The sequence below is a fragment of the Zootermopsis nevadensis genome, unplaced genomic scaffold, assembly GCF_977971745.1.
Source record: "Zootermopsis nevadensis isolate Lab colony 2312 unplaced genomic scaffold, Znev_1.0 Znev_ptg000002l, whole genome shotgun sequence".
NCBI classification, from domain to species: domain Eukaryota; kingdom Metazoa; phylum Arthropoda; class Insecta; order Blattodea; family Termopsidae; genus Zootermopsis; species Zootermopsis nevadensis.
The window spans coordinates 12,399,985-12,415,902 of record NW_028259134.1 but is presented as its reverse complement, the minus strand read 5'-3'; the positions used below and the strand labels follow the sequence as shown (position 1 = coordinate 12,415,902).

The following is a 15,918-nucleotide window of genomic DNA, read 5'->3' as shown; positions in this document are numbered from 1 at the left end:
AATACGACGGATTTGAATAAAAAGACCTCAAGGGACAAGGAGATTATACGCATGCCTTCAAATGTTTGTTATGCAGACTCGTTCAACCAATGTTATACTCTTGCTTGAAAACATCAGTCTTTATTTCTTCCTAAATTAGATCTTCTTTCGTTCCTTTTCCCCCCTTCAGCCTATGCTTTATTCCGTGCCTTCATTTTCAAACGAATTCTACACCAGTGTAAGTTTTCACAAATACTGTATACATTCAAATTAGCATCTGGCTCTTAGATGGATAATGTACAGCGTATGCAGCAGTACCAAACGTTTGAAAGAAGACCAGCGAAAGAGACTCTAATAGGTTGTGCGGGACGGCATAACAGAAATTATAAATTACTGAACATTCAGTTTAAAGTGTGGGCTGTTTCAGGATACTGTCCCTACATCAAACTGGAGATGACAGAATTCAGATTCTGGACTGCAGCTCAGACGCTTTACCACTGAGCTGACAGGATCAGTACATTTTTGAAGATTTACTAGAAGTTTGTGACGATGGCCAACTTACTATATCAGTATTAAGTTGAATTATGCACTGTCAAACACACCTCAGACCACGGAAATGTCCAGCATAATACTGGCACAACATGCCGAATGTAGTGTATCCGCCCTGTCATAATTTTCCACAGGTTTAGATGGTGATGTTAATGAGAAATTCTGAAGACGATTCATTGGATCGATCCCTACTGATTTTACTGGTTAACTCTTAAAGTTACTGAAGTGGCAACGATGAAGCGTGAAGAGAACTAAACAGTAAGACGAAGTAATTGTTTTGTCCTTTATTACACTGCGTTGTATTACATTACGTAGCTGTTTGTACACGACTTAAAAGTAAATCATGTAGGAGACAAAATGTCGGCCTTGGTAATTGAGGACGAGGCAAGATGACGATGTTAGGAACTTGATTCCCTTCGTTACGTGTTTAAAACGCCACGTGCTTCTGTCAGGCGCTTTTGTCTTGCTACATGTTCAATTCATCTCAGTCTGGAGTGAGAGTCTGATGATACACGGCGTTTTGACATTAACAGTCCATCAATCACTCAATAATAATACTAACGACCTAACTCCATAATGCAGGATGTTTTTTTTAAAAGCTGATGGTTACTCATCTAGCCAAGAAATCCCTTGCTACTGTGAAACCTGAAGGTTCAGTATCACTTTTATACAATCCCGAATGTGAATTCCACGTCAGTAGAGACCCAATTCCACTCCTCATACATCCAAACCCGTTGTAATATTATCAACCCACGTGTGATCGTCAATATCGAACTACATGTTTCGGATAAAATTGTTCACCTTCTGGTTCGTTAGATTGTACTTAAGCCGCCCCCCCCCCCCACATTATCAGCACGAAAATTTTCACAATTTTTCATTAAACTTTTTAAAAATGTCGATACCACAATAGCAGATAAAATAATCCACCCGCAGAATGTTTTTTAACTAATATTTTGCAAAATCAATAACATGTTTTTGGTAAAATAATGGAATCTATGACAGAATGCAATGAGTTAAGTACAATCCACTGGAATTGTGGATGAGCAAATTTAGTCGAAACATATGTATAGTTTGATATTGACGAAAACTTGAACATAGTGTAAGGTGTGTGATCAAGTGACGGTGATAAAATTGGAACATGTACAAAGAACACACCAGGATGCTACAATACAGAATAACACAATCCAGTTCTCTCTACGCAAGAACATTTCAAATATTTGTCCTAATCCTTAACATCGTCTTGACAGTTCTTCCGCGAAAGCCTTAGCTAATATTACAGAGCCACACAGAACAGCTGTTCTGCTGCTAATATCTCTTCCCATCTCAAATCTGGCAACTCCATACCCTGCAAACTTAGGTATCCTTAATACTTTCATACCATATCTACCCTGAATTTCACCGGCTTCTTTCCGCCTACTGAAATTCTGACGTTTCTACTCCATACATTTATCTCGACTGACATATATTTTCTAAAATTTTTACCCTCACAGAAGGTTTTTCATAAACACTAACTATGAAGGTACTACTACTCTTACCATTTTTATTCTTATGTTTATATCACCCTCCTATATTTTATAAGGTTACTTTCAAATAATTTAATTTATCTACTACTTCTGTTACTGATCGTATACAAACAATCTCTAATTCTCCTTCAGTGTTCTATGTTTTTAAAACTAGTAGATTGTAGCAGTTGACTTGGGCCATGGCGGGACCTTGTTACTGCGATAAACAGAACTTCCGTTTACATTAGAAAGCTTCGTTTTATCCCATTTCTACAGTAATTTCCGCCTGAATGCAGAGTGTTTGACACACGAATGCTTCTGTTTACCGAGCGCGCATAGCTCTTTCCGAGTTTCTGATTCTTTGTTCACGCTTGTAAGCTTCCCATATTAGGAATATTCTGCCTGGTCTCAAAGCAGTCCGTCTGAATTTATGAACAGGGGGCTGAGAAATATCATGGTTATTAATGTTTTATGTTCGGAACGCTAATGAGGTGAGGTCAGGAGGCCGCCTGAAAGATTCCCCACCTCCCCCCCCCCCGCTTATTTCTTACTTAATTGAAGGAATCGTTTGGTGATGTGGCATTAACACAGTTACTAGCAGCCAAGGACTTTTATTTTAGTCGTATTTACGCTATGTTTTACTACAGAAGAAACACCTAACAGATGCACACTTATCTTGTTTCATGATTTCTTGCATCCACATATTTTCCAACAATAATATGGCTTCATATAAAGCAAGAAATAAAACAAGAACTATTTTCTGAGACGAGTGTTCATAAATCTGCGAGCTAGAAATTTCTCACGATTGTTACTGCCTGACAAATTGCACACCATTTTGCTAATGCTACTCATCCTCTGCATTATGTTTCCTCTCCTTGGCAGAATTTAACTTGGTAAAAAAAGATACTCTAGACAACGCCACTGCCTGTAGCCTACATAAAATATGCTTCGTTCGTATACATCTTAATTTCAGAATGCGTTGGCCAGGGTCTGACTTCAAAATAATTTGAAAAGTACACTATTCGAGAATCAATATGCATTTTATACTAGCAATCTTAAATCATCTGGTTTCGATCATACGGTTCTAACTCAACTATGAATGTCTTTAACGTTCTTACAAGTCTTATATCGTGGCGTACAGTATTAATAATACAAGTATGTGCAAGTTGCAGTTTATATTTATGCGAGTAGTTTACATATTCACCATTCTGGACTAAAAATGATTGATTTGGCGGAGTGGTCATCGTTTCAGAAGCATTTTAGTATGAATCAGACATGTCATCGATATAATCAGTGGTTATCATGCAAAAAGAAACTGTCGTACCAGCACTCAGCTTACTATTTTATGCCATAAACATTTCATCTCCGTTTCGATCTACAATGGGGGGTTTATAAGATACACAAAACGAAAAACGAAGATATATAAAAGAATTAAGTCTGTGCTCTGTAAATAGAAGAATAAACTACAACAGAAAAATGGCAAGCCATTTGACCAGAACACAGCAACAGACTACAAACATTTGGTTTCAGCACGAGCCAAGATGATAACATGTAGCAATACCACATATTCGGAACAGGCTTGAACCTGTTCCGTGGAAGGCAGAAGAAAAATAAGACGAAGTAGAATATAAAAAGCTTCTATCATTTGAAATAGCAAAAGAGTCATAGAGTCCATTCAGATCAAATAACAGCAGACGACAGCTTATTGCTATGGGACTTGATAAAGTTCTTAAATGCGTGTTACTTACAACTTCTTGTGTTGTTCTTTAGTTCAGCGTCTAAGAACCACCGAGTATAGTTGTATAAGACAGAATAAACTCAGACTTTCGTGACGGTCAAGTTTATGACGAAATTTAAATGTTTATTGACTGGTTCCTGGCAGAGGAGTACTGAGGACGGAGCGATGCACTCCAAGTTAAGGGTATAACTGAGGCTTAGAAAGTTTTAAATCTTTATCATCGTCACTCCCACTTACAATTCTTTTCATTAGATTACACCATTACTGTATAAACCTCATGGTTACACATTTAACACTGTGTTTACTTGGGGAATCCAAACGCGGTGAATTCCCAATCAGATGTAAGTAAATCCTGCCTGATGACATCATCAAGCAATCAGATGAGTGTCAGACACCCTGCCCACTGAACTCTCATTGGCTTTAGATAACTCTGAGGTCATTGGTACCATTTGGACAGGTCAAACATTAAAATTTCTTGCAACAGTGCCTGGAAGGTTATGTCGTGTGTACATTTTCTAACATGTTATAAATACAAAGGTATTTATGTTTGAAATAGACAAAGGGGTTGTTTTCGATCTTGACTCAGGCTGCCAGACTTGGTGTTCTGTAACGAAGATAATGTCATCCTGTGTTTCCAGTTTCCAAAAATTTCAAGTTGTGGCAAGTTTCAGTTCATTGTCCTGGAATTCACATTTGCTTCGGCGCTGATAACCTTCTAGCAAAGCGCCATTAAAGTGTGGACTGTTTCCTCCGTTACTTAACACCCCAGCTCGCAGATGACTCCAGCGTTCACCAGTGAGACCAACCTTGTAACTGAGATGTAAAAAATTGTCTGTACTCAACTGATTATCCTCGCTCTGTGTAGGTGTTTCACTGCAAAGTTTTGTTTTTGCTGTTTACTAATATCATAAAGTAAATACAAGTAAAGTGATAACGGATGCAGCAACTATAGCAGTTGATGATTCGTACCAACATTTACGGCAAACGCTGCCATAGAAACTATCTTTGCTTTGGTGAAATTTTTTAAAGTACCAAAGTTTATTCAATGGATTTCACTGAATTACTAAATTACACTAGCGGCATAAAAATTGTAGAGAGACTCATCTGGAATCACCACAGACAGATTAACTAAGTCCAGATGATAACCAGATGTCATTGTATAGATCAAACACAGAACGTAAACTTTATATTTGTCAACTGTTAGGATTACGAATTTGAGCCTAAGTGGAAAGAAGCAGCAGATGACTGGAAAACTTTCTTTGATTAAAAACTTCATAATTTGCACTCTGTCAAATCAAAATATGGAGGATGAGCCGAACAAGGCATGTAGCACGCATGCATATATGCAGTTTATTTAGAAATTAATACATAAAGTAATTATTCTAAAAACACATAACATGTTAAGAATGCACTGAACCTTAAACACATAAAAATAACAAGAAATTCGTTTTGTAAAAATATATAACGGCTACATAACGCATGTTCGAGTGGGAAAATGTCGCAGAACAGTCAGGAAGTAGAGTAGAAAAACACGAGGCTAACGTTACATCATCAGGCCAGGACAGGGTGTTTTGGTTTTGTTATAAATATAAACCAAAGGGTTCGGTCACTCTTATATTTCTGAGAACATAAAATTATTTTTTATCTTCCACAATAAAATTTTCTTATTCTGTCCATAATAATTCGGTACTTACCCATCACAATATCAAGAATCAAATTTCGCGTCATCTATCTGGTATTTGTATTATTATCATCATCATTAGCATTAATATTTGTATTTCATTATCATTACCATTACCATTATTATCATATAATTGGACTGAGCATGGACCTCTGAAACGTCGGTAAAGTTTTACCAGACTACAAGGGACTAAACTCCAGAAGACAGCCACCTTCATACACGCCGTCATGAGAACCTGAAGTTACTAAAATGGCTAGTAATTACGTTACATTATGACGGAGTTGGTGTTGTCTGATTTCTTAATATTGGGCACTTGCTATCTTGTACGTGCTAATGTAACAACACAGAACGCGAATGAATACAACAGAAACCCATAACCTGTACATTTAAATGGGTTATAAATCGGTGAATTGAATAGTCCGTGACTTGCATAGACAAATATTTGCTGAGTTTTGCTGATACCAATAAAGCCAACGCAGAGATAGTACATGAAGAAACAGACACAGACGAGACCATTTTGTCAGCTTTCTTACAACCATGTCAGAGCAAATCATCTGACTTGTATTCCAGAAGTATTTATTTTGTCTTTCCGCTATGGTATCAGCAAAACATCCAGCGGTTCTGGTTTCCTCAGCCCTTCCGACTGAAAGCACATGACCAGCTTTCGTGCATGGTGGTCTTGAGGTTGTGACACCATGTAATCTTATTACCTTCGTTTCGGAAGGACCTAACGCCCCAACTTTCAAGGTAATTCTTTCTTCAGAGCATTTATTCCGAAAAATACGTATCCTGGTGCACATTTCTTCGAATCTGGTAACAACTGAACAAGACAAAATGGCGTCACAACCCAGAAGACCACCATCCACAACTTCACCGCCGTAGAAACCTCAAACTTTATAACCACTCTTCCACCCTTTCGGTGTTACGCAACCTCTACAATCGGTATATCATCGTTAAATAAAATGCTGAAATAGTGGTATGATCTAAAAATTAACTCGAAAGCAGCACTGTACTAAGTAACGTCCAGTGCGTTTGTATCTTTCCGAAGACTTCTTGCCCTGTTTCTCCATCCGCAAATGAAAGAAACGAAACGAAATAAGCATGGCAGTGCAAGCAGCGCGGGAACTTTTGGAACTTGACAAATTACCTCGGCCCGTCTCCTCACAAACACCGTAGCCTCTTCTTAAATCGTCATCAATCATAGAACCAGGAGATGCAAACACAGCTAATGTATACAGAACTTACGGAGGGATTCCTTCATAGATTTAGCTCGCAAAGAAAATGAAGGCAAAAATAAAAAGAAACAAATTGTTTTGAACAAGAAAGAGGGGAAGGTGTAACACAAAGAAATTATTCTAAAATAAAAGTTAAGTCCACCTCAGACAGATTCTCACACATACACTGCAGGACTATTCACACCTGTTCAGATTGTAGGGGAATGCAATGAACACATGTAGGAACATGACTCAGCTTCCACCCGTAATTATGGACGGAGACAGTAGATTTCTGGGCAGAGGGTTTGGTATACGATCCTCGCGTCAATTGCCTTCGTGTTATGTAAGTGTCTAAAAGAAGGGCTGACGGATTTGCTTTTTTATTCAGGGCCTAATAACAAAACCAAAAGAGACTTATGGAATTTACATTGACGCCCATTAATACATTTTCTGTTTCAAACTTCGTAACAATAAGTTAATATTTATTTTAAGGTAGGACATGTTATATTTCAAGTGTCCATAAGACATTCTTTCTCTTTCATCGAAGTAATCGTGGTCAGTTGCTAGTTCCATTTAAGAATCTACCACCCCGGGTCATTACCACATTTTACGGTGCTTAAATTAAAGTGAGATATTTACTACGTTTCGCTATGTTAGAACAGCCTAAGTTCGATCGACTGTACAGATGTCATAAATTTTTGGTCCTATACGGCAATCGACACAAAGTCTATAAGAATTCTTTCTCTGTGGAGGAAACTGTCGATTACTGTGCCGTCTGGGTTCTGATTCTTCGGAATCATGGTTGATATTTTGTCAGATCTGTCAGTCTCTCGATTAAGACGCAATCATTCTTCTCTGTTAGTTGTTCCCTGAACAGGAAGTTATCGTCAATTTATAAACTAAGGCTTAAGGCTCATAATTAAGACGTTTAAACGGGGTCTAAAAGGCGTCACGAATCTTAGTCATTAAATTATACACCTTCTATTTTTACTTCAATTACATACATCCTAAACTGTGGTTTACTTCTCATTCAAACTTTCTTTCATCATAGTCAGAGTTACCTGAACTGTTAAATCTTGTTACAGTAGCATGGCTATTATTATGGGCATTATCCGTCGCCTTGATTCTTCTCAAACACGACGTTCTGAAAACCTAATGTTTCCGTCGTCAAATAAGTGAGAAAAAGGCCCATATTCAACCAGGCTCCTTCTAAGGAGCTAGTCTGATCCAGCTCGTTAAAAGGGGTCAAGCTAAGTACTAACCTTTCCTCCCTGTTTTATCTGACAACAAAGATCCAGTTCCAAAAAAATTTGTTTGAAAAGAAAACGAATAATTCCCATAACGATAGTTAAGCTTAACTCTTGAACAGAATAAGTTTAACGCTTGATTAATTTATCTTCTATTTTCTTTAATTTATGTTGTTATGCGTATCCTGAGTACTTGAGTTCTCATCCGAAATTTGTTCATTGTGTTTCATGAAGATTATTTTATTGCAGGTTTCCTGAACTGCCATTTGTTTCCTAAATTTCCGTGTTCTAAACTGTAGTTGGCTATATGTGGCCTGAATTTACTTTTATTACACGTTTCATTAACTCTTTTTGTTGTATGTTTTCTCCAATGTCGTATAACGTTTTAAAGCCCGATGCTAAGTTCAATAATCAACTATTTATTTTATATTCATGCGTTTCGTATAAATCTCACCACAAATATGGATTTTTTTTAACAGAGTTAACAAATTGAGCTTTTTAATAACGAAAACTTGAAACTGAAGTTTATTAAGCCTACAAACTTAATGTTAAACCGGTACATTAATCATCTGATTTTAATGTGTAGGTTTATGTGCACTCAGCATAAAATTATTTCGGTGTCAAATCATTATTTAAAGATCTCTTATAACCAATTTTCAGACTTGTTCTCACTCACCCTGCTGGAAGTAGTTTGCCTTCCGCACGTACACGCAAACGAGTGCCATTAACTGGAGCTGCGAGAGACGCTGTCGTGTTGACGGCGGGAGAGGCAGCAGGTCTCTCAGGTTCGCGATCTCCGCGTTGATTAGGTCCCGGCGCAACTTGCTTGCGCCCTTGGTCGACTTGCTCGCGTCGAACCTGCAAGAAACATTGCCCACATTACAGACAACAAGACTCGAAGTGTTCATATTCCTACACACACATCGAGGCCGATCAACGTTTAAAGTACAAAGTAAAACCTCGTACAACGCGGGGGATACGATCCTCGAAACAGTGGCGTTCAGTTAATCCGCGTTGGACAAACTTAGTTTTTCATTTGATTAATGGAGATGCAGGAAATGGCCGTGAAAAATAAAAATAAAATAAAAATATATTGTAATGATATTTATTCATCAATAAACTGTGTAATATGATAAAAGAACAACAGAAATTTAAACTTTAACAATAAGACGTCGACGGAAGGCCAGGCAAATTTCTGCTGCGTCCATTCCATCGCGAGATTTATCTACACACTTTCTCAACTTATGTCATAATCTTACAACTTTTCTTTGCTTCATCGTAACTTTTACATTTACATTCTGTTTCCATAAAAAGTAAAATACGGCAGAAATTAACACTGTAAGAAGAAGAAATCACGGGATCAAAGTTGAGCTGGATATTTACTTTTACACACGCTGAGTAAAACAAACCCAGGTGGTTATACCAATAAATACGCGAAAGATAAACCGTCTTTAGCTTTTTAAACAGCAGTGGAATTTTTCGTATGCTACTACTTCAGTGTGTTTGACAGAATGCGTATAATCAAATTTTCCGTGTTTGGCAAATAATTGTTCACACATATATTCACGCGTATAATGGAATTCGTGTTGGAGTGTTTACTGTAGCTAAGAAAAAAAAAATGCTGTGTGTATGTATGTTGTGGATGATTGTAACGTCACAGAATACGAAATGAACAGGCAGAATTCGATTCCCAGCACGGGTTTTTGGAATTTGTGCCCTCATCACTAAGTCCAGAACGGATCTTCAAACCACAAAGCCCTCCATACAAAGAGTATTGGAGGCTAAATCCCTTAAGGATAAAGGCGGCCGAGGTGTGAACCCATTTTTTCAACTTCACATAACTAAAAGTTGTAGTCTAGTGGTTGACTTCTTTGTCATCCTCAAAATTTAAACTCCATTTCCATTTCAACGAAGCCCCAATTCTTCACCCTAACGTCTTCACAATTACTACAATATCCTTACCAGAAGGACGAGCGGGAATTTTCTGGGAACCTTCTAACTATAGGATGCTCTTCACCCCTTCCATAAATAAAGTTCTTCCTAACAATTTTCTCTTTGCTTCTAGTCTCATTCTACCCTTCTTAACTCCGTCTCTCATTTCGGCTTCAGAGGTTTAAACACGAACAGTGATCTTGGAAGAAAGGCTCACAACATTCAACAGAAGTTGTCCGTGTTCTTAATTAATCAAGTCATGAAGAGATATGTGAAGGCATAGCTCTACTTTAACATTATCATTACATCGAGGAAACTGGTCGGCCAGTTAGACGTTCCGATTTCCTCTCCGCAAATACCCACCCACCGGATAGGATTCCCGGTGGGTTACAGAACGACCATGGAAATACTGGCGAACATAAGAATTCCTGCTCTAGCCGGAAATCAGATCCTCATCGTCCAACCCGTGGCCAGTCACCAGTCAGAGTTATTCCAAGAGTCATCACGTATTTCATTGATTTAGCCTTGATAGTTTGAGAAACAAATGATCAGGACAGACTAAAAGAATCCGGATTTGAGCCGGATGCATACTAAATGTCAGTAGCTTTACAACGAGTTAAATTGCTTGTTGTAGTGTTTACATTTGAAGAGAGAGAAAGGAGAGACAGGGCCCTTGTTACACTACCAAGTAAATAACATGAAATGCCCTTATCTGTTTGTCCTAAGGGACAGAAACAAGGTTCGGAACACGTCTCGTGTCTTGGAATCATGGCAGTCAAAATTAGCACCGAGGAAAGTAAAACTTTCTTAAACAGAAGAAATGTACTTATACACGCACAACCCAACTTCAAACATTAAAATAAAAGCAAAACAAGAGTACACCAAAACCGTCACAACTTAACAAAAAAATTATCCTGTCGTAAGAACTTCATTTCTCTGTCTCTCATCCATGCAGGCCGTTTAATGAAAAATGTAAGCAGTGTGTGCTGAAGCGAGGTGACTGTTGTACAAATAAATCACGACGGTCTTGTCGGGAGCCACTACTGACTGCCTCTTCTGCTACTACACGTGTGGAAGAAATTACGACAACAGATGAAGGATAATCATTATTTGTCTTGCCCACAACCTCACAACACCACAAAAGAATTTTTGTTTCTCATACAGAATTTTGAAATTAATACGTCTTCATAGAAGATTAACAGCAATAATAATTCTACAGGAGGCCCTAATCAAAAATCTAAATACACAATTAACAGTGACTTAGTACAGGTCATGTTGATTATGCGTTAACCTTTGTACAAGACCGCTTTAACTCCTGGAAAAAAGAGCCCCCAGTATCAACGGGGAGGAGGGTTGGACGTGCCCCAAAGAAGTTAGTTATTATTATTTTTATTACTATTACTACTGCTACTTTCAGAGTGAGCAGTTTCTTAAGCTTCCTTGATGCAAATCACATATCTAAATTTCTGGACATTTTTATGAAGAACAATGTCCTTTTTCAGAATACTTCCTAAATAAGTGGAAGTGTTTACACAGAAAACGTGTTTAGTTTCGTTTTTATATGTTAAACTCGACTAGGTTTCAGACGTATATATTCGATCCAGGTCTTCCGATAAATATTTTGTATGCATTTACCACCTTCACATTCAACAATTGTAATTAAAAATTGTGCAAGAGTGTGGACCTGTATGAAATAATATATGTCACTCATCTCCCATCCATACGCCTCCCAATTTATTACGGTTCCAGTAACCAGGGGAGGTTGCAAGCCCTATCTCCGCATATGTTAATTTTGTCATATTAAGTTAAATTTCTCTAAACAATTGCAAAATACAGCCATGAAATTTAATAAACATGTAGTTACTGTTTATGTAAGATCTGAAGCTTCCACGGCGACTAAGTATAATAAAATATTCTCGGGGTACCAGCCGTGTAAGGACGAGGACGGTTCTCGAAACGTTGGTGGTTTCTCCATTAAACCACATTCTACGACTAATAGTCCGAGAAGTATTCATTACAGCTACGGTTTTCTGTACATACTGATTTTCTTTAATAGTAGTGTACTTGTAAAGAAATTTACCATTCTTTCCTAAGAAGAATATTTTTCAACATTTCCGATAGAAAATATTTAGGCCCACAGGCATAATGACCAACAAGATGTAATCGTGGCATCATTTAAGGGATTTTAGGGAGATGTACGTTAAGAACAAGAAACTACCAGTTACAATCACTGCACGGTCGAAGGCGCTTAATGTTTTGGACATTTTAAACACTGGAATTAAGAATTAGAAACCCACTCTGGCTTGGAATTACAAACAAATATCTGTATATTGCGCTTGTCTTGTGCAGGCAGAAACTTTGCGATGGACCGACCTCCTACCAAATGTATAAAATACTCGTTTTTCAGAAGTTAATTCTGAACTGGAACAGGCCAGGAGAAGCAATAAGTAATGAGTAAACTTCGATAAAAGAAAAGAAAAACGCACTGTGATTAGTAGGTAAAGAAAAACAATTCTCGAAGCTTCAACATTAGGCTTCTTGGTGGAACCAGTTGGGTATGCTAATCCTTTTGCTGCCATATGTAGCGTCTCACACATCAACCAAGATGCTGCCTGTTTCATATCGCTCCACGATCACCACGGTGACAATACCCTACAATTACGAGGTATTCCTGCCTCTGAGCAACCAGCATAAAACTTCACTCCATAACAAAAAGACACACTCACTCCCTTTCCATCGTAACGAGCAGATCCCTGAGAACGCTGAAAGAATGGGTGGAGGAATCTTATTACATCCCTAAGGGAATTACTAGGTTGAAAGACTTCAAATTTTCAGCGCATCTAATTCACAGGCAACGGCACGGAACAGAGACGACAGTGTAATAAAATTACAGTTCACCAATTAAAATAACAAAGTTTGTGTTAGTTTTGCGTTGAGTAAGTCAGATGTTAGATACACAGAAATTATTCTTTAAACTTTGATGACAACCGTTCAATCATTACACAGATTATCTTAGACAAAGTCTATAGTCTGAGATATATTTAATATAATCGACGTTTCAGGAGTTGGCTGTCTCCAGACCTCAGACGACAGAAGTTCTATTGCATTTAACTTTTGGCATCAGTGGCAGCCATAGAGATAGAAGATTACTATAGGCCTACACGTTTAATATTCAAAGATTTCCGAATTCGATACAGACAGTTGCCACTAATATCGATAACAAAACTAATGTAAGACTTTCCATTCACTGACAATCAGTTACCGGAAGAGGTAGTTACAGCCAAGTGCCGAAACGAATCAAAGTCTTATATAATGGACAATGTCCAACATGACTGTAATGTTGGCTACTTGTTGAGATGAAGATATATGTCACATTAATCAAGAAACGAGATTCGGCAATTTAAAGAAAGGTTTGGAAGTTGCTATCACGACATTCGCTTGTAACTACTGGGGAAAAACAAGAAAGTCTAGTCGACTCTCAGAGTGAAATTCACTGTCAAGATGAAAAATTAAAGCTGATTATACATAATACATGTGTAGCTTTATATCAACAGCTTAATTCGTGTGGTTTGTGGTAATGATGTATGTATGCTGCATGACAAAAATATTAAAAGTAAAATTTGAGGTAAGAGTCAACCATGATTCACTTTCACTCATGATAACTGAGAATACGCACAAGAACCTTGTCGAGGTAAAGATTCTGTGTATTCGACTCCACGACAGTCGATTAGCTAACTGAACGCTGAGAGATATTCAGCCTCACTTTAATTATGTGAGACGGAAAATCACAGAAACGTATTACTTTCGATTAACACATACTCTGATAGATTAACATTAAATGTATGAGATTTAAGGTTCTTACGTAGGTAAAGACATCCTGAAAACAGAGGCAGTATGTTCCACGAAACGTACGTATAAAATCCATACGGCTTTACAGACTAGAAGACCAGCGTAGATGACTTTTTATCAACTTTCAAGGCTGCTACTGACTAGGAGCATAAAACCAAAGGTATTTGTTGTATAAATGTAGAGCTATATCTCTATCCCCTCCCCCTCCCCCCGTTTAAAAAAAACAGATATTAGCACTAGGTATGCCTCGGTAGATCGGGTAATGATGGGCGAAAATCCCAATTCTCCTGTGAGAATAGAACCTCAGTTCTTTAGTTCACAATCAATTCCCTTACAAAACTGCAATTAGGAAGGGCCATGATACAGATGATTTATGGAACACCGTGATGGTAGAATTACAAGAAAATAAATAAAAAACAGATTTATTTTTCAAAACATTATCTACAACAAATATCAGACTGGTCGTACAGTTACTGAATCTAAGCACGCGTAATGAAGTTCTAAGCACGTGTGAGAAGAGGGGACAATAGCGATCTCATCTATTACAGCCTCACATACGCTACATTATGAAGTTCCGAACCTTTGTTGTCATCATAATTTATACAAGACTTTCATCAAGGGATAGAACAAGGAATTGACCCTATTTATGTATCTGCGTTTTTGCCCTATTCATAACTAATTCCTTCCCCTTACATAATTAATTATTTACAGTAAGACACTAGGAAGCGTGTATACTAAAATAAAAACAACTAGATTCTGAAACTTATAGTCGAATCCGTGCTCGATCTTCGTTCGAGTCTTCCTCACAACATCGTTATACCTGAAGGTGGACTCGCCCGCTTTGTTAACTCATTTGGAAACTTGTAATTGGGCGTAACATTCTTGTCCCTGAGCAATACTGGTTCAAGTATTTTTGCTTTTGTACAGGTGGCATCCTGATCAGGTGTTTTCTTTTGAGAATGATGGGTTACTGGCGACGAAGAACCTCTAGCAACTGACAGCTATTTTAATCATCATACAAACACACCTATATCAGAGGACCAGTTCCTTCGCCTCAAAGCCAATGATGTATATCAGTAAGGGCCCGATCAAAAATAGACACGGGCTATCCCACGTGAGATTACCTCTTTTGAGTATTTCTGATCTTACGAAATACGTGAAGATGAGGTAAATATGTCACTGGTGAATAAGCACCATTCCATGCAAGCGTATGAAGAAATGGAGGTACAGCTCTAAGAATTCTTAATGTCGGCAGTAGGTAAAACATTTCATTAAATCCGTTTAGTAGTTTCGCAGACGTAACACGCAGACGAACAAACATGAATGGCATCTTATTATGATTTAAAAAATAATTTCACTTGTACTTATCCCATAATTCAATTCTATTATAAAGGTAACTTCAATATATCAGCATTGTACATGGAGAAATTTTAGACAAGAAACTCAAATTTACCTAGGCCGTATTTATGAATGTCTTTCTGCATAAGTAAAGCCGTCCCTCTACACGCCATGGAGGTCGTTTGGAGGGAGTGAAGGTATAGCCCCTACTCATTCTTGATCTAGGCTTTAGATGGAGGTGAGTGGTCAGCATCACGCTCGACCGGCTTTACTCCCTGGAAAGGAACCCGGTACCCATTGTAGAGGAGGCTGGGTGGGCCCCGGAGCCGGTCTGGACGCAGAGGCTAGAGGAGAAATCCTCTGCCCCCGTCAGGGATCGAACCCCGGTCGCCCAGTCCAGTAGCTAGTCACTATACTGACTGAGCGATCCTGGCTTCGTCTTTCTTTCTGCATACGACATTAAAAACATGCGTCGAATCAGAAGCCTGCGACTAAATAATGCTATTTCATTTGAACTCTAACCTTAAGAGAAATCTTCCCAGCTAGAAAAATATTTATATATAACGTCGCAGGAAGATAATATAAGCGTTCCCCAGACGAACAAGACTGGATTTCCCTCATAATAATCTATCAGCTGTAAATTAAATAACCAAAATTACTGAATGTTGAAATAACAAAATTTAATATTTTACCTCTTTCACACGGAACCTGTCCGCCATGATATATAGTGTTTAAATGGTATAGCCTTTGAAGACAAGAGGTCTGATGTGGAAGCTAACTAAGGCGAAGAGGGTGTGTGTGTGTGTGTGTGTGTTTATATATATACGGCGTGTCTAGAAACCCTTTTATTTTCTTATGAATCATTATAGTTTTTAGATTATATCCTGTG

The 15,918-nt window shown here is 38.0% G+C and overlaps 1 protein-coding gene across 2 annotated transcripts in view; it reads right to left on the bottom strand.

The window, feature by feature from the left end:
* Nucleotides 1-15,918, bottom strand: part of dysf (neuronal PAS domain protein dysfusion) — a 379,409-nt gene that overhangs the window by 205,779 nt on the left and 157,712 nt on the right. For both annotated transcript variants that reach the window (XM_087349754.1, XM_087349750.1), the window contains one exon: nucleotides 8,587-8,768. In XM_087349754.1, the coding sequence (XP_087205880.1) occupies nucleotides 8,587-8,635 (49 nt within the window). In that variant the 5' untranslated portion in view covers nucleotides 8,636-8,768. The remainder of the gene's footprint in view (nucleotides 1-8,586; nucleotides 8,769-15,918) is intronic.